Here is a 20,958-nt window from a genome sequence, read left to right on the forward strand (position 1 = left end):
GAATTAGTAGTGCTAGATATCCCACATTTTTATACCACAATTTCATACCAGTCAACTTACATGATACCTTATTGGATACTAAAAACCTAATAAAAAAAACTATGTCCAATAAAATAATGACACGTGAGATGATATAAAAATGTGGTAAATATAACATTATTCCAATAAAATAGGGCTAATTGATGTTGCAACATTTTAGGGATCGATCCACTCATTCATTTCGAGACCCAAGTCTTGAACCAAAGCTGCAAGAATGAGTGGCTATCCATCGAATATAAAATTAAAGCATGCAATTAATAATTAAATAAACAGAATTAAAAGGCAAGACTTTAGACGTTGGACTAAATTAATAATCTCGATCATCATTATTCGCATGACTACTTTAAGCAGGTAAGAAGAAGAATCAGAAGATAGATACTGCCCATCCCAACCCTACCTACCTAGCTAGCTACATATGTGAATGAGTTTATTTGACCAAAATGAGATCGATCGTTTACTTCTATTGATTATTTTTTCATTGCTTAATGCTTGTGACAAAAAACAATTGTTTAATGTCTGTATAAATAATAATAAGATTGATGGCTTACTTATAAGTTATAAGTTATAACTGTTTGATATAATGTTGTGTTTGTGTCTAAAATTACATTGGTTTTTTCTTTTGTTATTTAAAATGTAATGTTTTGAGGGTAGACTTAGTATTTTGGTTTACATTAGATACACAGTTAAGTGAAAGTAAAAATTAATATAATTTGTAGGGCTAATTACAAAGTAACCCTCTAAAGTTTGTCTTTATTTTTAATCTAATTATCTCATAAGGTTTCAATTTATTCAATATATTACATGTAGTTTTCAATTTAAGTTAATGTACGTAGCGAATGCAACCCTTATGTTAAGTTTGACCAATTGATCAACTGTTAATGGGTGTAGCTCTTCCGTTAATAGTGGTGGGTTAGGTTCATGAGTCTTGGTGGAGCCATTTTTGGTGAGTTGGGCGGGTTCCATTCAAGTGAGGTGGGTGGATGGGACGTGAAGAAGGACTCTCGAGGGGGTGTGGGTGGATGAAGAAGAATGAGGAAAGGGACCCGATCGGAGGTCGCCTAGAGCTCGATCTCGACCTTGGATCGAGGAGACGATGTGCCACACTCAGCAGGTTGCACTCCTCTGTCAGCTCGCTGCCGGAGCTCATGGCGGTCACCAGCTTCGCCAGGTACACCACCTTAGTTTATTGTTTTTGTTTAATTATTTAATTATTTAATTATTTTTCATTTTAAAGTTAATTATTCATGTTGGGTGAATTTGATTGAGTGGCTTAGTAAATTTTTCATTTTTTAACTGCCTAAAAAATTACTAAATAGTACTCCTTTACGTTGCATTACTGTACTTTTCTGGCTTATTAATTTCTTTGGTGTTTGTTTGGGTGACATTAATTGATATATATATATATATATATTGGAATCTTTTCCTTATCAAATTCCCAATCCAGCAAAAATATATGACAGATGGATATATAGGCCACACGTAGCCGCCTACTCTATAAATTTTGCATGGACACTACGTGTAGTTAGGTCCACAACCTGCAGATAGAGAAGAATTGTAAGGCTCTAAATTTTCAGACACATGTGTATGCATGTGACATCTAATTAATCTCCTCATGCATGCAGCTACTCTAGCATTGCTAGTGCGATCGCCTGTTGACTGATTGGTAGTGAATTTTTCCCTCCAAATGTTGGAAGCGATACATGATTTGGATTTCTTTTTCTTCTGTTTTTACTTGTTTTAATCTTAATAGTATAATCTCAATTTAAAGTTTATGTAATGAAAAATACTAAATGTCTTCTCTTCGTGTCTTTTTCTTATGTAATTTCTCTTATTTATTTATTTTGCAGTGTAGTGTCACGATCAAATTATAAAAATTACTATAAGTTTCATTTTTTACTACTTAATTACCATTGAATGATAAATTGATAAGTACATTGCCCAAATATAATTGAGTTGTATAATGTATAAATCTGAGACAATTTTTTCCTTACAAGTTAATTTTAAGGGTGAGTTAAATTCTAAGACTTTAACGTGGTATTAGTATTAGTATCTTCGTGGCTCAAATTGGAAATGTTTGTTGGAATAGTATATCAATATTTTATGTTTCATTTGTTTTTTTTTGGTGGAATTCTGTTTCATATTTTTCATTCATGCATGGTATCGAATATTTTGGATTATTTTTAAAATATTTCCGAATAATTTAAATTTTGTAAATATATATTCTTCATAAATTTGATTTGAATAGTACTTTTCGCCCCCTCCCCGCCAAATTCTCAAACCTCTAACTTGAGCATGGGTCAGACAAAAACAAAAAAAAAAAAGTTAAGCATGGACCATGGTTTACAAGTTCTCTATATATGAGGGTCCATTGCTCTTCGGTGTAGTCGAAAGGACTGAGACTGGGCCCCCAAATGAACCTATAAACTAATAGCATGGGCTTTGTTCTATATGAATCTTGTCCCTTCACGAATTTCTTACATACAGAAATATAGTCCAGTGGGCTTGATTCCAAGTCCCATACATTAATACATAGAATGCTTATTCGCATATTTACTCTATAAAATTATAATTGTCTCACTTCACCTTTAAAATTTTAATATCTCAATTTATCTCATAAAAATTTATCATGTGTTCCACATTACCCGAAACGGTCAAGTCCATCAATGCCACCATTTTTAGTTACGACGAAATTGTCTCGCTACAAGATGCCACATCATCAATTCAAATAGAGAAATTGACAAACTTGACGGTTTCGAATTATGTGAAACACAAGATAAACTTTTAAGAGGAAAAAGATAACTTTAAATTTTCAAGAGGTGAAGTAAGACAAAATTATAGTTTCAAGAGATAAAGATACAAATAAGTGTACATAGAAATCATTCAACAATTATTTAATGATTTTTAATCCTTTTTCAGATAAGAGAATATTGATTATTGAATGATATTTAATATGAGACTCGGGTTGGTTTTCGGAATAGGTTGTTTGGAATGTCATACCCATGCTTATTCCAACGGATGAGAATGAATAATTCACATGCAAGTGCTTAGAAAGGGTGTGAATGATATTACCATTCTAGGGCTCGTTTGGCACTGCTTTTAGGAGGGCCAAAAGCGCTTTTAAAATAATAAAAGCACTTATTTTTTTAAAAAATGGTGTTTGGCAAAAAAAAAAGAAGTGCTTTAAACCAATTAAATAAGCACTTAAAGTGGTTTTGGAAGAAGCACATGGGAGGTGCTTCCTCCTAGAAGTGCTGCCAATAAAAAACACGGGAAGCACTTGGGCTGGTTTTAATGAATTTTTCAAGCTTCCAAATATATCCCTATTTACTTGAACAAATGCCCAAATAACCCTCATATATCAAAAACCCAGCAAAAACCCTCTTTATTTTTTTTTACGAGGGAAGCATTCCAGTTTCGCGGGAAAAAAACAAAAGGCCAAAGGCCCATCATGTTCCATGAAAACCCTTTCTCTCATATAAGGAAAAAATTGCAATTGCCTTCAGACTTTTCTCTCGGTGCCGATCTCCATCCCTCTCATGTCAATATCTCTCCATCTTCAAGAATTTCTTTTAGATTTTGTCATCACTTTCTGAAAGGGGGTGTTGCTTGGTTCCTTCTTTAAGGTATGAGATTAGGCTTTCAACCTCTCATTCTATTTATGCTTTTTTCATTCCAAAATTTCTGTCCTTTTTGAATGGGTTTGTGTACTTTCTATTGAGTTCTAAATGAGTTTTTTGGGTCAACTTTGCTTTGTTATTATGTATGGTTAATTTGAATAAAATTGAGATGGGTCTGAGTTATTTTGAGATGGATCATGTCTGGGTTTATTTTTGGATTGAGTTTTTTTGTTTTCCTTTTTGTTTTTTTTTTTTTTGTATAGATATATATGGTTAGTTTGTATAAATTAAAATGGGTTTGAGTTTTTTTGCTGCTATGGTCAATAAAATCATAAAACTACCACTCAAAACGTTGCTAAATTCAAAAATTGAAATTAATGTGCGCAAATGAAGAGAAAGAAGGTGGAGGACCAAGTAATGAATTGCCTATATCTTGGGTACTGGGTCGGTCAGCCATCCAGTACAATGAGTGTCAAGTAATACCCATATGTTTAGTGGTGAACATTGAGAATAAGAGCCAAACAAATTTTCTCTTTGATTGCCATCTCAACCCTAGGAAAATAGGAAGAAATGTAGAGATGTCAATCAAAGTCAGAGCATGTCCTAATTCTATATTTATTATTACTAGTATTGTATGGATATTAACAAATATACACAACCCAGGAGAAAGAAAAACATGGTTTAAGAGATCAATAGAATGAATAAATAGTCTATGCAGACCTTGGGGTTGGCAACCTTGGACCAAAAGAAAGAAAACCACTCTTAGCAACCCATCCTTTTGTGTTGTCCTTTGATCCCCCGTGAATATATATTTGCATATGGATGTGAATTCCTGCATGCTTTGGTTCATCATCATTTCTGTATGTTTGTCCTAGCAGTTTGATCATAGACTATTCATTCATTCATTCTATTTAACTCTTGGGTTAAAATTATGCTTAAAGCTAGCTAGGAGTTGATGATGGTAATAGAAAGATCAAGGTGGATATCACAGATTTTCACATTCTTCTTACTTATTTGACCATGCATAATTAAATGGCTTAGGTGTCTTGCTTTAGAGGAAAAAGATGCAGATATGCTATCAAAAGTTATTCCTTAGTGGGGTGTTAGAAGTTAGAAAGAAGCTAGAATTCAGGTTGTGGTAAATGCATTCTAACAGGGGACTAAAATTACTCCTCAATGGAGTGTCAACTTTCAATCAATATATTACAGGATTGGGCTGTAGAGTCAAAATACCATTTGTTAAAGGGTTGTAAATGCTCTTAATATTATATAGTTGTCTATGAAAGTACAGTAGCTTTGTTAATTTGGACAATGAAATATATTATTTAACTGTTGATATTTTTTTTATTAATTACCATAAGTGCTGGAATTTTACTTTCTTATTTGTTACTCTTCATTTTAGGGATTTTTTCTCATAGAAAACTTGGCCTGGGGGATTACATGCAGCAAGTTAATTACATGCAGCAAGTTAACTACATCCTGCTTTATATACACCTACAAATGAAACTTATTTTCTCTATAAATTCCAATAAAACATTTTATCTTGGGAAAGCTTCATTGGATCTAGATAAGAACAAACATTGCAATTTGGTGACTTCTTTGAAACATTGCAATTTTATCTCGTCTTATCTTGTGTGCATATGTTGGTGACTTCTTTGAAATTTTTCTTCATTTGTTTTTCTTGCTAAATAGAAATGTCTAAGAATATAGTTAAGCCATCACAAGATGAATCTATGGAAGAAAATGAGAAACATGGAAAGGCACATTGGGATGATGCTTCTGTTGATGCATTTGTCAAAATTTGTGTTGATGAGACATTAGCTGGAAATCGCAAATGTGGTCATTTTAGTAAGCTTGGATGGAAAATTGTTATTAAAAAATTTAATGATCTTACTCAAAGGACCTACACCTTTAAACAACTCAAGAACAAAGGGACTGCTCTCAAGAAAGAATGGCAAATATGGATATCTTTGGTTGGAAAAGAGACTGGCTTAGGGTGGGATCATGCGAAGCAAACTATCAAGGCTACTGACGAATGGTGGGACAAAAAATTAAAGGTGAATTTGTTATCTTTGTTACAACTAAATTAGTTCTTAAACCAAATACTTAATTTATAGTTTTGCATGAATTTTATTAATTTTAGTTCATATTATTGTAGGAGAATCCTGATGCCGGAAAATTTCGAAAAAATGGATTGAGGAATGCTGATCAATTAGACATTTTGTTTAAAGATATTGCTGTTACAGGTGAATGTGCTTGGGCATCCTCGCAAGGTTTAGGGGCACATGATGTTGACAATGATCAAATTTTGGGAGAACGAATTGACAAGGTTATGGTAGATGGTCAAGATGACCAAGAGTATGCTATAGAGTTTAATAATGGACTTGAGAATATAGTTGAAACAAACACTTTTCCCCCAAATGCTGAGACTACTACACATGATAATGAGAAAAAAAGGAAAAGAGACTATAAGAAACCTTCAATTGGAGTTAAGGTGTCGAAGCAATTAGATGCTCTTATGAATGCAGTAGCAAATCGGAGTAGCACCTCTAGAAACAAAGACAAGCCTGGTTGTAGCATTGAGGAAGTGATGGAAGTTGTTGACGGGATGACTGAAATTGTTAATGATGGGGAGCTTTTTATAAAAGCAGCAGATATCTTAACTGAAAGAAAGAATAGAGAGATGTTTGTTGCATTAAAGCAATCAGATCGACAAATTATGTGGCTGAAAAGCAAGAAACTTTAATGTGCCTCACCTTTTAGTTTATTAATGTCATTTTTCTTAAGGATTATTGTGTTATTTACTTCTGTCATTTATTTTGGTCCAGTTATTAGATGATAGATTCTGTTGAACAATAATTTTTATTTGGATGATAAAATTTATAGTGATGACTATGAGATATTTTTATGTGATTTTAGTTTTGTGTACGTGCTATATGATTATGCTTTGTGATTGATGATTTGTTTATTATAGGTGTTTAATGTTTCCACCTTCTAAGTGTGTAGGAAAGCATTTGTAGACTGTAAATGATAATTGACATTTTTTCAAATAATATTTTTCATTTTTACAGATATGAGTTCTAGCAACAGTGATAGTGATGATACACACGCTTCTACAGATGAGAGCGATGATGAATTTTATCAATTGGTATCTCTTACATGCATTGTAGCTGTTTCTGAATGGATTAAATACGTTGATAAAGAACCATGCAGGACTTCTTCTCATACTGGATATAAATGGGTAATGGAGGTTTTAAATGGTCATGAGATAAGGTGCTATGAACAATTTAGGATGGAAAAACAAGTGTTTAAAGAATTGTTAGGGACCCTTATAGATAAATATGGCTTGAAAGAAGGTGGAGAAATACCAGCAGTGGAGGCATTAGCCATGTTTCTTATCATAATTGGCCATGGATTTACTAATAGGATGGTGCAAGAGAGGTTCCATCACTCGGGAGAGACTGTGTCTAGGTGGTTTAGGATAGTATTAGATGCGATTTCTCGCATGGCTATCGATATCATAAGTCCACGTGATTCACAATTTATGAGAGTTCCGGATAAAATTAAAGAAGATAATCGATATTGGCCATACTTCAAAGATTGTATTGGGGCAATTGACGGGACACATATACCCGTTATTGTACCTAGAGAAAGGCAAATACCTTATATTGGTAGAAAAGGCATCCCTACACAAAATGTTATGGCTGTATGTGACTTTAATATGTGTTTTACATTTGCATGGGCTGGATGGGAAGGCGCTGCTCATGATGCACGTATATTTGTAGAGGCCTTAAGAAGGCCAAATTTGAAATTTCCTCATCCACCTACAGGTTAGTAAATATTAACTTAAATTCAAGTTAAAAATATTGCTTATTTCTAAGTTGACAAAAAATAATCATTTTTTTTCTCTTTTTTTTTTTAGGTAAATACTATCTAGTTGATGCTGGTTATCCACAGATAAAAGGATATTTAGGACCTTATAAAGGTGAGCGATATCATCTTCCTGATTTTCAACGTGGAAGTCAACCAAGAGGAAAAAAAGAAATCTTTAATCATAGACATTCATCGCTACGATGCACAATTGAAAGGACATTTGGTGTTTGGAAAAATCGTTGGAGAATGATACGCCAAATTCATAATTTTTCTTTGGAAAAACAAGTACAAATTGTTGTTGCTTCGATGACGATTCACAACTTCATTAGAATTCATTCCATGACAGATCCAGAGTTTAGACCGTATGATGATGATGATGACCTACTTCCTCCAGAAGATAAGGGATCAATTAGAAGAGAAGAAGGTGAACAACATAATTTAACTCATGGGAGGGAGATGAATGACGAACGCGAGAGGATTGCAAATCATCTTATGTCGGGTTGATACTAGTGATAAATTTCATTGTCATTAGCAAATTTATTTTCTTTCAACAATCGTTTTACAATTTGATTTGTTATAATTTTTAAAGTATTATCTTTTATTTTTATTTTAGAAATCTTAAATTTTTATTTAATATATTTTCATTCAATTGTTTTTATTTATAATGATAAATAATTTAAAAAATAAAATAAAAGCACTTTTTCTTTAGGCAACCAAACGTCAACAAAAACACTTTTGTACAGTATAAAAGCACTTCTATGTTAATAGCCAAACGACAAACTGCTTATGTATAAAAGTGCTACCAGTAAGAAGTGCTACTGGCAAAAGCGTTACAACACAAAAGCGCTTCCTAAGAAGCAGCACTTCCTAAGAAGCAGTGCCAAGCGCTACCAGTAAGAAGTGCTACTCTATAAAATTATAATTGTCTCACTTCACCTTTAAAATTTTAATATCTCAATTTATCTCATAAAAATTTATCATGTGTTCCACATTACCCGAAACGGTCAAGTCCATCAATGCCACCATTTTTATTTACGACGAAATTGTCTCGCTACAAGATGCCACATCATCAATTCAAATAGAGAAATTGATAAACTTGACGGTTTCGAATTATGTGAAACACAAGATAAACTTTTAAGAGGAAAAAGATAACTTTAAATTTTCAAGAGGTGAAGTAAGACAAAATTATAGTTTCAAGAGATAAAGATACAAATAAGTGTACATAGAAATCATTCAACAATTATTTAATGATTTTTAATCCTTTTTCAGATAAGAGAATATTGATTATTGAATGATATTTAATATGAGACCCGGGTTGGTTTTCGGAATAGGTTGTTTGGAATGTCATACCCATTCTTATTCCAACGGATGAGAATGAATAATTCACATGCAAGTGCTTAGAAAGGGTGTGAATGATGTTACCATTCTAATATGTTTGGTTTTGCCGTAATAAGAATCAAAACTTGTTTTTCAATAATATCCTAATTTATTATGTTTAATAATTATTTTTTATTAATAGTGGAATAATATAGTCATAAGTACTCACAATAAATACTTTCCCAAGTTATGGGAATAGCAAACCTAGGAGGGCTCAAGGTTTCAAATTTCTCATGTTCATAGGTATCTGACACTCATTGAGGGGATTATTACCATGGAATAAGAGTGGAAAGAATAAAAGTCTACATAAATTCATATTAAATACACTCTCATAAGAGGCACACACATTCTACTTAAACTATGTGTTTACTTACATTACATTGAAAATCAAAAGTTAGGTCCATTCTAAAATCAGTAATCACACTCTATTGGGAACTTGATATTAAATTTCATTCGACTTGGAGTTATAACTTCATACTAAAAATATTCATTAAGAAGATAAGGTTTTTTTAACAACCCTCAAACTTTTTTTATAACTAAACTAATTTTCATTTCGATTCATGATCATTGAATCAATTTCATTACGATTTTATCAGAAGACTTCTCCCCACTTTAATTCCTTCTCTTTCCTATTTTTTTCTCTTCGATTTCTTTTCCACCACCGAACATAGGAATGATATTTCATATAAGTCCCAAATCCACAAACCAAAGGACCCTGAAGGTCAGTATCGTAATTAACTTTCATTTTCTACCCGCTTATTTGTTCTCTTTCTATTACAATCATGTGGCAGTAGCCAGTAACCCTGTTGTTAATTTCTTATATGTTTTTTATTCCGTATTGCATTATCAGAAGAAAATATATATATATAAATTATATAATATATATTATTTGCAATCGATTTAGTTGTTTAACGTGGTTGTTCACCGTTTTCGAGGCAAAAAAAAAAGGTTGTACACTTGTTCGTACAGCCAAAACGACGCGTGTCGCATACGGTTGACTGCGTCTCTGCTCACCATCGTAAACCAAAGAGAAAAAATATCTCCAACCAACGCATCACCCGTTTCCACAACGCCCCACCATGAAAAATCCAAAACCATGATTTTTCATTTTCCTCATTTTTTCCAAAAACAAAGAGGAAAAAACCAAAACAAAAACAAAATCGCTCCGTTTGTTCGTGAATCTTCTGCTCCTAGGAACCCTGTTTTCCGCAACAACCTCTGTTTTCGTTGCTTCCATAAACGGCGATCCACAGAGCTTATCAATGTTTTCATAACTTTTTTCGATTCATCATTTCTAAAACCCTAATTTGCCCAAATCGATTTCTTTGATTTCCAATTGCCAAAATTAGGGTTTTATGGATCACCAGCAAGACAAGAACTCGTACCAGGTTCTGAACGGGCCGTCGCTGACCCACTCGGCGTGGTTCGAAATCCGACTCTTCTACGTCCGGATCGCGCCGTGCGTGATCGACAGCGTGCCGGACCACCTGACACTCCGCCACCTCCGCCGCGAGATCGGCGTCTCGCTCGAGATCAACGGCGTTCGGATCCCCTCCGCGGACTCGGCCTCGCTGACTCTCCGCCGCGACCGCCTCGACAAGGAGTCGTCGGAGGTGACCTACGTCAGCACCGACAGCGTCCGCGTCACCGGCGGGGTTGAGTTCGAGGTCTACGAGAACAATGACATGGTGCTGTGCGGGTCTCTGGAGCGAATGGAGGGCGTTTGGCTCAACGGGAACGCCGCCGGGTTGGAGAACGATTCCAGAACGGGTTGGAGCATGGATTGCTATATGGCCGCGGCGTCCATTAATAAAAGCTCTTCTGCGTTTTTTCGGCCGAAGCTCGGGGTTTCATCGCCGTCGATGGAGGTTTATATCGCCGGTTGTTGCTCCGGTGTGCCGGTTATTTTGACAAAGACGATACAGATTAGTCCGAGGCGGAAGAGCCCCCGGCAGGCCACGCTTGACGCCATCCCGGAGGATGAGGAGGTTGGAAAGGAGCACAGCAAGACCGCTAATGGATTGGTTCGCCATCGAAAAGTGCAGGTATTGAAATCGAAACCTTGTCATTAATTTTATTGTTCAAATTTTCTTTTTTTATTGAACATAGTCTTGATAATGTTGATAGTCATGTGTGAGAGTCACTTTGTAGCCTATGGAGGACTATGCTTTTGGTTTGGATTGTAGTATTTTGAGGCTCTCCATGAATCGTTATCCTAGTTATTACATTTACGATGGGAAGTAATTAAATCAATAATTTGAAAATATTTCTATTAATCAATGGAGCTATTGATATTAAGTGGAATAATAATGTGACCCAATCTTTGAACAAAGGATTATTACCATCTGAATAGGTGTTGTTGTGGATCATGTTTGCAATTTGTTGCTCCAAAATTTGTTCCATTAACTCCATAAAACCCTGTAGGTTCGTATCTAATAAATAATTTATAATCATAGAGAATCATTATTTATCCATCTGTGATATTTTAAGAAGCAAGAAAGGATTGCTTCATTTTTTGTTTGTTAGTGAAATGGGGGCTCTGTTTGGAAGCAAATGTTTGTTAATTCTTAAATATCTTACCTCTCATTTACGTTTTAAGAAGTTTGTTTTTTCAACAAATGAAATAACCACTGATGCAATGAAAGGTTCGGTGAACTAAATGATATTTAGGGCTTTGTAACTTCATTGATATCCCTGAGTCATTTACTTTTCTGTTTTATTTTTAATTTTTTGATGCATATATAGTCATGAAGCTTATATTGCATTGGGGGAGTGCTTAGTAACCACATTAGCTTCATTTTTGCAATGCACTGGCAGAGAAATATGTTTTTTGGGCTTTCCCACAAATACTTGATTTTCCAAGCTTGTATTTGTACTTAATATTCCTGCTTATCGCTTTGGGTTAGGTTACCCCATTATTTTGCCAACCCCCTCTGTACTGGAGGAAAGAAGCATAATTATCTTTTGTTGTTTTAACTGACTTAGAGTCATTGATTGGACCTATGCAGATCACAGATTCTGAAATTGAGGATTATGAGTCAGATGGGAAAATTGGACATGGTTTTTACTCCGATGAGATGTACGCCGGTGAAGATGGCCAACTCACATGGTTTAATGCAGGTGTTAGAGTTGGTGTTGGAATTGGCCTTGGGATGTGCCTTGGGATAGGGATTGGTGTTGGACTTCTCATGCGTTCCTATCAAGCAACTACCACGAATTTCAGGAGGAGGTTTCTGTGAAGTGGATCTTTTCAATTGGATGTCTGTTATGGTACGTTCAAGCATTGCAGGGTAAAAAAAATGAGTTTTGGGAAGTCAGTCAAGGGAAATAGAATAATGCAATATATGAAGATATTGTGGAAGAGGAAGTGAGAACGGCATAGATTGGTAACATGAATCTGTTGAGCATGAGTTTTTGTAGCTGGGTTGGAGGTTTTGTACAGTTTTTCTGTTTAATAGTTTTATGTTTACATAAAGCTCTCACGAAGGATGCCAAAGTTGTTCATTTCATTCCAAAGGCTGCCTACTGGATCATGAATATGTTGTTTCATCTGAAACGTAAACATGGTTGTATTGCGGATTTGCTTCAGTCCTTTTAAAACAGCTCAGCCTTCAGAGACAGGAAAATATAATAAACTTTGAAGATCGGATGGAGCTGTAGGAAATAGCAAGGCTTGTTTAGCGGTTGCATAAGCTTGTACGAGGGTTTAATTTGCTTTCATAAAGATGTATCTATTTATCTATTTTTTTTTCTTATCTTGTAGAAATTTTGGGTCTTTGGAGTTTCTTGGGAAATTATGTTTTGTTGTAGATAGTGCATGTATGTTCTTGCTTGGAAGTAGGGGACAAACATAGAGGGGACTGAACATTATAGAGATTCTTTAAATTTGGATTCTCTAACCATTGGAATGCTTTATAGACTATAGCGATTCTTTAAATTTTGATTCTCTAACTATTTAAATGCTGTATAGATTTTGAGTACGAATTTTTTTTTTTTTTTGCATAACTAGAACAAAAAAAGTATTCTACAAAAGACACAAATAACATAAAAACATTTCAAGTAAAAAATAAATAAAAGTCTCTTGAATAAAGCCAATATTACTTAATAGTTAGTACGGGTTTTTTCTTTTCTATAAAGATTAATGAGTTTTGGAAATTTTAGTCGGTCGAACCCACTTGCTGATGTCATTGGAAAATATCAATTTGCCATTTTAGCATTTTATTTTATTTTTATGATTTACGAGCATTAAATTATGACGATGTTTTTTATTTGTTTAAAAATTTTATTCCATTCCATTGTTTTTAGTTAAATTTTAATCTTTTTTGCCATGTAGCTGTCAAATACAAACATAATATAAATCTAAATTTGTATAATAGTGTATGTTTATTGATTTATTGTATTTTATATTTTTTTTCATTTTGTTCAATAGTAATTAAAATAGAATTAGGAAAAAGTGCATTGAGATAATTGTAATTTTAAAAAAAGTATTGATTTATTTGTAAATGACCCATTTTTATTAGAAAAGTATTAACGGTAATACAACAAGGTATAAACTGTAATGCATTAAGGTACAAATGAAATACCTAAAGACACCTCTCCCAAAAAAAAAAAAAAAAAGAGCCTACAGACACAACTACAATATAAAAAGGGTATGATGTTTTAATTTATAAGAAATTACTCACAAGTCCTGTTTTTGAAAGATTTTTATTAGAAGCTAAATAAAAAATGAAGTTCAAGTCCAATCTGTCCATATACGTGCGCGCTGAGTTGAATAAAGACATTACCGAGTGCTCGACAAATGCATCTATATCTACACATTTTTAAGTTGCATATGATATATTTTAGGTTGTAGATGCAAGTTTTATATTGCAAATACAGCTTACAGATGCACGTTAGGTTACGCATATGCATATGCCGAGCGCTCAATAGACAATTTAAGCTTCAACTTAATTTTTGGGCCGACTATAATTAGAGTTAAATTTCTTTTACATTTTGAATTTCTAATTAAAGCACCCTTTAATTTTTTCAATTAACTATAAAAAATTTACACTTTCTACAACTAATTTGAAAGATATAATTGTTGGTGTAATCAATATATCAATAATAATGCCAAGTGTAAATGGTAATAAATAAAAAAATAAATAAGAATTAAAAATGTAAATCACAAAGTCAAGCTCTATCTTTATATCCGCATGCCCATATTTGATATTCATGAATAAGCTCCATGAGCTTAGGAAATATTGACCGTGGTACGTATATTAGAATTAGATAGTCTTTTTTTTTTTTGGAAGATGTGGTACGTTACACGTAGATACTAAACAAAGAGAAGCAAAAAAAAAGGTAGAATGACAGGGGCATGTGATGACTCATGAGTGGATCCCAGCACTCGACACTCCAACTTTGGAGCTCTCCAGCATTCAGCGAGCAGAAGGCTGAAGAGTAAAGCATGGAAGTCCTTGCTAACCTTAACCCCCAGAAATGCGCAAAATTACAACAACTATAAACCCTAACAGCTCCCCAAAACGATGAGCAGCAGCACCGATCTCAGATCCCCTGCGACAATGCCCTACCGTAACAACCCTGCCACCTCGCTCCCCCTGGTCGTCACTCTCAACTGCATCGATGACTGCCTCATGGAGCAGGACTCCCTGGCCGGCGTCGCCGCCGTCGAGCACGTGCCGCTCAGCCGCCTCGCCGACGGTAAGATCGAGTCCGCCTCTGCCGTCCTCCTCCAGTCCCTCGCCTTCCTCCCACGCGCCGCCCAGCGTCGCCTCCGCCCCTACCAGCTCATTCTCTGCCTCGGCTCCGCCGACCGCGCCGTCGACTCCGCCCTCGCCGCCGACCTCGGCCTCCGCCTCGTCCACATCGACGCCTCCCGCGCCGAGGAGATCGCCGACACCGTCATGGCACTCTTCCTTGGCCTTCTGCGCCGGACGCACCTCCTCTCGCGCCACGCGCTCTCGGCTTCGGGGTGGCTCGGCTCGGTCCAGCCGCTATGCCGTGGGATGAGACGGTGCCGTGGCTTGGTTTTGGGGATTATTGGTAGATCTGCGTCGGCTAGGTCTCTGGCTACTCGGAGCTTGGCCTTCAAGATGAGCGTGCTCTACTTCGATGCCCAAGAGGTACCGATTCGATCATATATACTTCTTTGATTTTCAAAATTAGCTTAGTTTCAGTAAAAGAAGTCATTTTTTGAAAAAATGGTTGTAGTTGATGTTTGGAAGCTCAAAATGTGATTCATTTTGAAGTTTACGAGCTGAATAAGATTCAGCGGTTTAACAATTGAGTAGCTAGAGTGTGACTATTCGAGATTTGAGTGTGCTTTTATGGTTCATATTGTTGGGAAAATGAGCTTTTTTTTTTGGTATAGTGTTTTGAAGCTTAAATATGATGGAAATATGGAAACATTTATGTGTCTTTTGGTCTAATCAACGTTTTGAGCTTAAAATGTAATTCATTTTAATCTGAATTAGATAGGACAAAGAAAAAGAGATCATATTTGTATTCATTTGGATGTTTCAAACTTAAGTCTGCTTGTTTAGTATGCCTTAGGACTGGTTTTTGCAGTTTTTATGGGACTAGAATGCATCACCTGTTGAATTATAAGAAATTGTGGCCATTATTTATTTATTTATTTTTTTGGGGAGGGGTCCAAATGGATGTTTCAGTTGCTTAATAGGACTTACACGTAGTCTAAATCTAGATGAATTCTAAAAAGTCATTGTTTTGAATTCTTTGTACTATATACATTTTTCAAAACTGAACTGACCTGTGAACTTTATGAAACTTCTTACGGAAATAAACTTGTTTTTGCCACTTCTGATGATGATAATTGACTGAAAATTGAGCTAGTGCATTTTCCAGCTTTGAACTGCCTTTCTCGTACGTGATTCTTTATTGTGTTCTTATGAACTTTTTGCCAGGTGAAGGGAAAAGTGAGCAGGCCTTCTATAAGCTTTCCTTCCGCTGCCCGAAGAATGGATACTCTTAATGATTTACTTGCTGCAAGTGACCTCATTTCACTTCACTGTGCTCTGACAAACGAAACACTTCAGATTCTTAATGCTGAATGTTTACAGCATGTAAAGCCTGGTATATCTATCTTCATTTTGGTCCCTGTTTAAGGAAATGTTTTGGTTCCTCCTATTTTATTTTAGCATGGAATGATGTTTAGCTTTCTTGTGCAGGAGCATTTCTTGTAAACACGGGTAGCAGTCAACTATTGGATGACTGTTTGGTGAAACAGCTTTTAATTGATGGAACCTTAGCTGGGTGTGCTTTAGATGGTGCTGAAGGGCCGCAATGGATGGAAGCATGGGTATGCTAACTAGTTATGGGTTATGGACTTGTTAACATATGCTGTGTCAATTTCTGGGAAAATACTTGTGCTTGATTGCTTGAGCATGATTTTCAGTAGATCCCTTTAGTTAAGTTCTTGTTTTGCTCCATTTCAGGAGTTGTCTCCTGCTTTATTGTCATGTTAAGAGGTCAAGACTTGCTCATCATATTGCCTGGGAGCTTTAAAAGATGTGTAGATCAAATTTTGTTTCAAACTGTCCCTTTGGACATGCAAGCATGTGTTTGCGTTTGTGTGTGTGTAAGAGAGAGAGAGAGAGAGAGAGAGAGAGCTGCCTTCCGGAAAGGCAGAGAGACAAGGCATGATGTTTATTGCTTCCGCTATAGCCTTGATCAAATGTCTAAAGCATTTTCCTTTTTTCATCAAAAGATAACTCTTTTTTGGATCTATGTATTTATAATCCTATATGCATTCATGAACTTATGTTTATGTTTCACTATTCCCTGAAGCTTCTGCTGTTGTTTTTTATTCTCTATAAATCTTGTATCCTTGATCTCTAATTATTGGATTTGGGTACTATCATAGTAGAAAAATGCTTTTGCATTGTTAGCACAATATGTCTTTGAATGACACATGCATAGTCCTCGAAACCACAGTGTTTGGTGGTGCTATTGACATAAGATGACTTACGGGCATGTGCCCGCTGTTTGAAAGGGGGCGGGGATGGGAAGGAATACCTACTTCTGGATGAGTGCCTATAATTTCTGATAGTATTTTTCTTCTTTCTTTTTCATTGTACATTATGGCTGCCCATATATGAATCATGCACACCTGGAGTGTCTAAGTTTAATGCATCAAGGTGACACTAAGATATCTTGTCCTGGGTTTACTTCAGGTAAGGGAGATGCCCAATGTGTTGATACTTCCACACAGTGCGGATTATAGTGAAGAAGTATGGATGGAGATAAGGGAGAAAGCTATCTCAATATTGCAGACATTTTTCTATGATGGGGTTGTTCCAGAAAATGATGTATCTGATGACGAAGAGGAGGAAAGTGAAATAGGCGATCAAAATGAACAGTCTGATAAACTGGACAAAGAAAGTGCTGCGCAGGTATCTCTTGTTGAGCAATTAACTGATGCTGTTCATCCAAGTCCGGAAAGCTCTCAAAATAAAGAAGTGAATCAATCCAAGGAGTCTGCTAGCCAGCACCAAGGTTCGGGTTTGTCTCAAAGTACTGCTACTAGATCTGATGGAAGACGAAGCAGATCAGGTAAGAAAGCCAAAAAGAGGCATACACATCAAAAATCCCAGCAAAAATCAGATGAACCTTTACTAGAAAAAGAAAGTACCTCGCAGCGGGAAGAAGATACAGCTATGAGTGGCACAGATCAAGCATTAAGTTCCAGTTCCCGGTTTGCCTCCCCAGAAGACTCGAGAAGTAGGAAAACACCCATAGAATCAATGCAAGAGTCGCCATCTGACCAGCTTCAAAAATCTAGCAAGAGGCTTAGTGGAAAGCCTGGCGAGCTGTTGAAGGATGGGTATGTAGTAGCTTTGTATGCAAGAGATCGGCCCGCACTCCATGTCTCAAGACAAAGAGTTAAAGGTGGTGGTTGGTTCCTAGATACTATGTCAAATGTAACAAAAAGAGATCCTGCAGCTCAGTTCCTCATTGTTTTAAGAAGCAAGGTTAGCATGCAAAAAACTTATTTCTTTTCTATTGGACCTGAGTTTAGCCAATTTTTCAAACTATGATGGCTAGTGTGACTGGATTTGTGGATTGTGATCTGGGTAGCTGATATGAAAGTGTTGATTCCTTTTTTTAGGACACAATTGGTCTGCGATCTTTTGCTGCCGGTGGAAAGTTATTGCAGGTAATATTAGTATAACTCCCAAGCATTGCTTTATCAATTCTCATTCCAGGAAGTCCTTAACTTTGAATGAGATAACCAATTGACCCTAAAAGCTGACTACCTGACAATTTAAATGTCTCAATTGATGTTTGAGATTCAAATAGGGTTCTATTTTTAACATTGCAGATAAATAGAAGAATGGAATTTGTATTTGCTAGTCACAGTTTTGATGTTTGGGAGAGTTGGATGTTGGAAGGTTCTCTGGAGGAGTGCAGGCTGGTTAACTGTAGAAATCCTTCGGTATGTTCCTTTACTTTGGGTATTACCTATGCTTTCATGAATCTTTTACTGCAAATTTTAACTACATGCACAGTAAAAGTAATGGTATTCTTAATCACCATTCCATTTGTTTACTGTTATATATAAAATGCTGAGCAGGAAATGATACTGTAAAAAGTAGCCTCTCATCTCCAACTCCATGCTGTAATTTGCAGCCCAAATAGCTCTTGATGTGCTAAGTTGTGATTTGTTTCGGCTAACTAAAAGATTGTGAGCATCATATTATTCAATACCGAATGATTGTGCTGATTACCCTTTTGCCTCCTTATGCCTGATTGAACATTTCATTGTTATGGGTTGATATTGGCACATATATTTCATGTCATGTATAAAATTGTAATATCTGCTGCCAATTTTATCCTTCTAACCTTTGGAATGCTTCATGGATGGAAAACTGTAGGCTGTATTGGATGTAAGCATCGAGATTCTGGCCACTGTAGGGGAAGATGACGGGGTCACACGCTGGCTTGATTAAGACCGGAACATGAGTGTAATATGTCACTTGTAAAAACTTTTTTCTTTTCTTCTCTAATGTACTATTCTTCTCGTGAACATTACACAAAATCATTTAGATACTTGGATCTTTACGGTTATGTATAAATACGAGTTTATTTTTTCTTTTGTATTTATTACTTTTGGTTTTTTGTTAAGAGTGGGTTAATTTGAACCCAATTATTTTGTGTCTTATTATTGACTCAACTTCTTTTGTGTAATTTTTTTTCTCACATTTATTCTTGCAAAGAACTGCAACCATTAGTGATTTATTCTTGTAATTTCTTTTGTTTTAAGAACCAGACCTCTATAAAGTATAAAGTCCAATTTCTGAGTTTAAAACCCCCTTAATCTAAATACTAATGTAATGCAACATAAACATCAATTTAAAAAAAAAAAAAAAAAATCAAACAAGAAGATCAATATTTAAGATTTGAGTATTACATAAAGAGTCGACAATTGATGATGATGATTAGTGCAATAAATGTGAAAAATTTAATATTTTATCAGTAATTTTTACCATGCGGCTCCGGCCTCCTGAGGGATGGTGGAATTTTCAAAAGAGACTCTGGGTCCATGTGTGCTGGAGGGGTGATTAGGGATGCAAGGAAGGTGGATTGGTGGCTTCTCTGCTAACTTGGGAAAGGGGCAAGTGTTCAAAGTTAGAAGTTGAGTTGGAGTCTAGCATTGCTGTTCATATGATTTCAAATTCTGTGGATAGGGTTCATCCTCCTTTTAGTATTGTCAACAGTTCTAAGGAAGTGATCAGCAGGGATTGGATTGTGGTTGTTCGACATGTCTTCGGAGGGCAAAATTCAGTGGCAGATGAGCTTGCGGCTTTGGGCCACATGATACAAGTTTAGGCTTTACTGTTTTCAATCCCCCTTCCCCTGTTGTAAGCTATGAGGCTGACTGTTCTGGTCTTGCTAGACCTTGGGTGATCCCAGCTAGTTTTGTGTTGTTTTGGGTCGCAAGGCTCCATTTTACCAAAATAAATAAATAAATTTTTTTTTTGCCCCTAAATAAGTAAATAAATTTTAATTGTAGATTTTTAGATTAATATAAATACTCTAAAACTTACTGGTTAATTAGCAAATTAATACGAAATTAACCACCTTTATGAGCCTACCACACTATATAATTTCATAATCCGAATCGTTCATTCTTTAGGCCTAACTTTAAAAATTATCTTTATAAAAAATCTCTTAAATCGAAAGTATTTTAGTCATTTGATTATAATAACAACAATTTACATGCTTTTATCGAAACATACTATTCGTCTATTTATTTGATCACATTTAGATTACTAAATGGTTTCTAATTTTATTAATCTTTTTTTTTTTTTTTTCATTTTTGGTTACCTCGACTTCCTTGTTCAGCTTTTCTCATACGATATTATCTGCTATGTAGGAGATTTGTGTTATGGGTTATGCAGCCTCCAGAGTCCATATGAAGTGAATATTTTCCTTTCGAAGTTTCATTAATTTTGAGTGTCGCTTTGATGAAGTTTTATCGTTTCTTGCATCATGATCTGCTCTTTTTAAAAACCCAATGGAATTCATCACATTCTTAAGCAGTTATTTGGTTCAACATCATCGAACCATTTGACAAGAATTATGACCAAGCAACCATTCAACAAGTTCACTGGGAATTAGGTTATAGAGTTTGCCCTATTTCGATCTTTAAGGGTTCTATTAAGATGTACTGTTTGTTTAATGTCTTGCTCGCATTGTGATTATCTAATCTGATGACCCATAATTCACGTGCTTCAGTCAGGATTCATTGATTGCTTGATGTTAGACTTGAAAATACACATACATATATACATACACTGGCCATCACACTCATGAGCCATGCATGCATGTTTCCAAAATCAGCAATTAATCATCTCCTTTTTCTTCCTCAGCAGTCAGTTCTTCATACCTTGTTGAGTGATACCATCATCCAATTAAAATGTTCACGCTCACCATCTATATATATTAACTATCATCACATGCATTTCAATCACAGATGTATGCATATATGGTAATTGCATGTCCCCGTGATAAGGACAGGCTAGTGTCACGC

The 20,958-nt window shown here is 35.5% G+C and overlaps 3 protein-coding genes across 4 annotated transcripts; all 3 read left to right on the forward strand.

Annotated features, from left to right (window-relative positions):
- The first annotated feature begins 5,350 nt into the window (after positions 1-5,350).
- On the forward strand, positions 5,351-6,402 carry LOC147290543 (L10-interacting MYB domain-containing protein-like). Its single transcript, XM_086235813.1, has 2 exons — positions 5,351-5,713; positions 5,815-6,402. Exons 1-2 carry the CDS (start codon positions 5,351-5,353, stop codon positions 6,400-6,402), a joined length of 951 nt encoding a protein of 316 aa, XP_086091939.1.
- A 3,530-nt stretch (positions 6,403-9,932) lies between these two features.
- On the forward strand, positions 9,933-12,843 carry LOC147290544 (Erythronate-4-phosphate dehydrogenase family protein). The gene is made up of 2 exons (XM_086237007.1): positions 9,933-10,951; positions 11,915-12,843. Exons 1-2 carry the CDS (start codon positions 10,262-10,264, stop codon positions 12,143-12,145), a joined length of 921 nt encoding a protein of 306 aa, XP_086093133.1. The 5' UTR covers positions 9,933-10,261; the 3' UTR covers positions 12,146-12,843.
- A 1,426-nt stretch (positions 12,844-14,269) lies between these two features.
- On the forward strand, positions 14,270-19,024 carry AN (NAD(P)-binding Rossmann-fold superfamily protein). Of its 2 annotated transcripts, XR_015121203.1 has the most exons (8): positions 14,270-15,028; positions 15,830-15,998; positions 16,094-16,224; positions 17,099-17,896; positions 18,034-18,081; positions 18,247-18,360; positions 18,499-18,609; positions 18,800-19,024. XR_015121203.1 is itself a non-coding variant. In XM_086237006.1 (7 exons), the coding sequence occupies exons 1-7, from the start codon at positions 14,432-14,434 to the stop codon at positions 18,872-18,874; spliced, it is 1,932 nt and encodes a 643-aa protein (XP_086093132.1). In that variant the 5' UTR covers positions 14,270-14,431; the 3' UTR covers positions 18,875-19,024. The 2 variants fall into 2 exon arrangements, 1 of the variants encoding a protein (XP_086093132.1); XM_086237006.1 differs by lacking the exon at positions 18,499-18,609.
- The last annotated feature ends 1,934 nt before the right edge of the window (positions 19,025-20,958 follow it).

This window comes from Dryas octopetala, chromosome 3, assembly GCF_963921425.1.
Source record: "Dryas octopetala chromosome 3, drDryOcto1.1, whole genome shotgun sequence".
Classification (NCBI taxonomy): Eukaryota; Viridiplantae; Streptophyta; class Magnoliopsida; order Rosales; family Rosaceae; genus Dryas; species Dryas octopetala.

Bases quoted from the DNA above. Each gene is read 5' to 3' on its own strand.
- LOC147290543 (XM_086235813.1), top strand. From the start codon at position 5,351: ATGTCTAAGAATATAGTTAAGCCATCACAAGATGAATCTATGGAAGAA. The intron at 5,714-5,814 runs GTGAATTTGTTA...ATATTATTGTAG, and splicing joins GGTGGGACAAAAAATTAAAG to GAGAATCCTGATGCCGGAAA.
- AN (XM_086237006.1), top strand. From the start codon at position 14,432: ATGAGCAGCAGCACCGATCTCAGATCCCCTGCGACAATGCCCTACCGT. The intron at 15,999-16,093 runs GTATATCTATCT...TTTCTTGTGCAG, and splicing joins TTTACAGCATGTAAAGCCTG to GAGCATTTCTTGTAAACACG. The intron at 18,361-18,799 runs GTATGTTCCTTT...GGAAAACTGTAG, and splicing joins TTAACTGTAGAAATCCTTCG to GCTGTATTGGATGTAAGCAT.
- LOC147290544 (XM_086237007.1), top strand. From the start codon at position 10,262: ATGGATCACCAGCAAGACAAGAACTCGTACCAGGTTCTGAACGGGCCG. The intron at 10,952-11,914 runs GTATTGAAATCG...GGACCTATGCAG, and splicing joins TTCGCCATCGAAAAGTGCAG to ATCACAGATTCTGAAATTGA.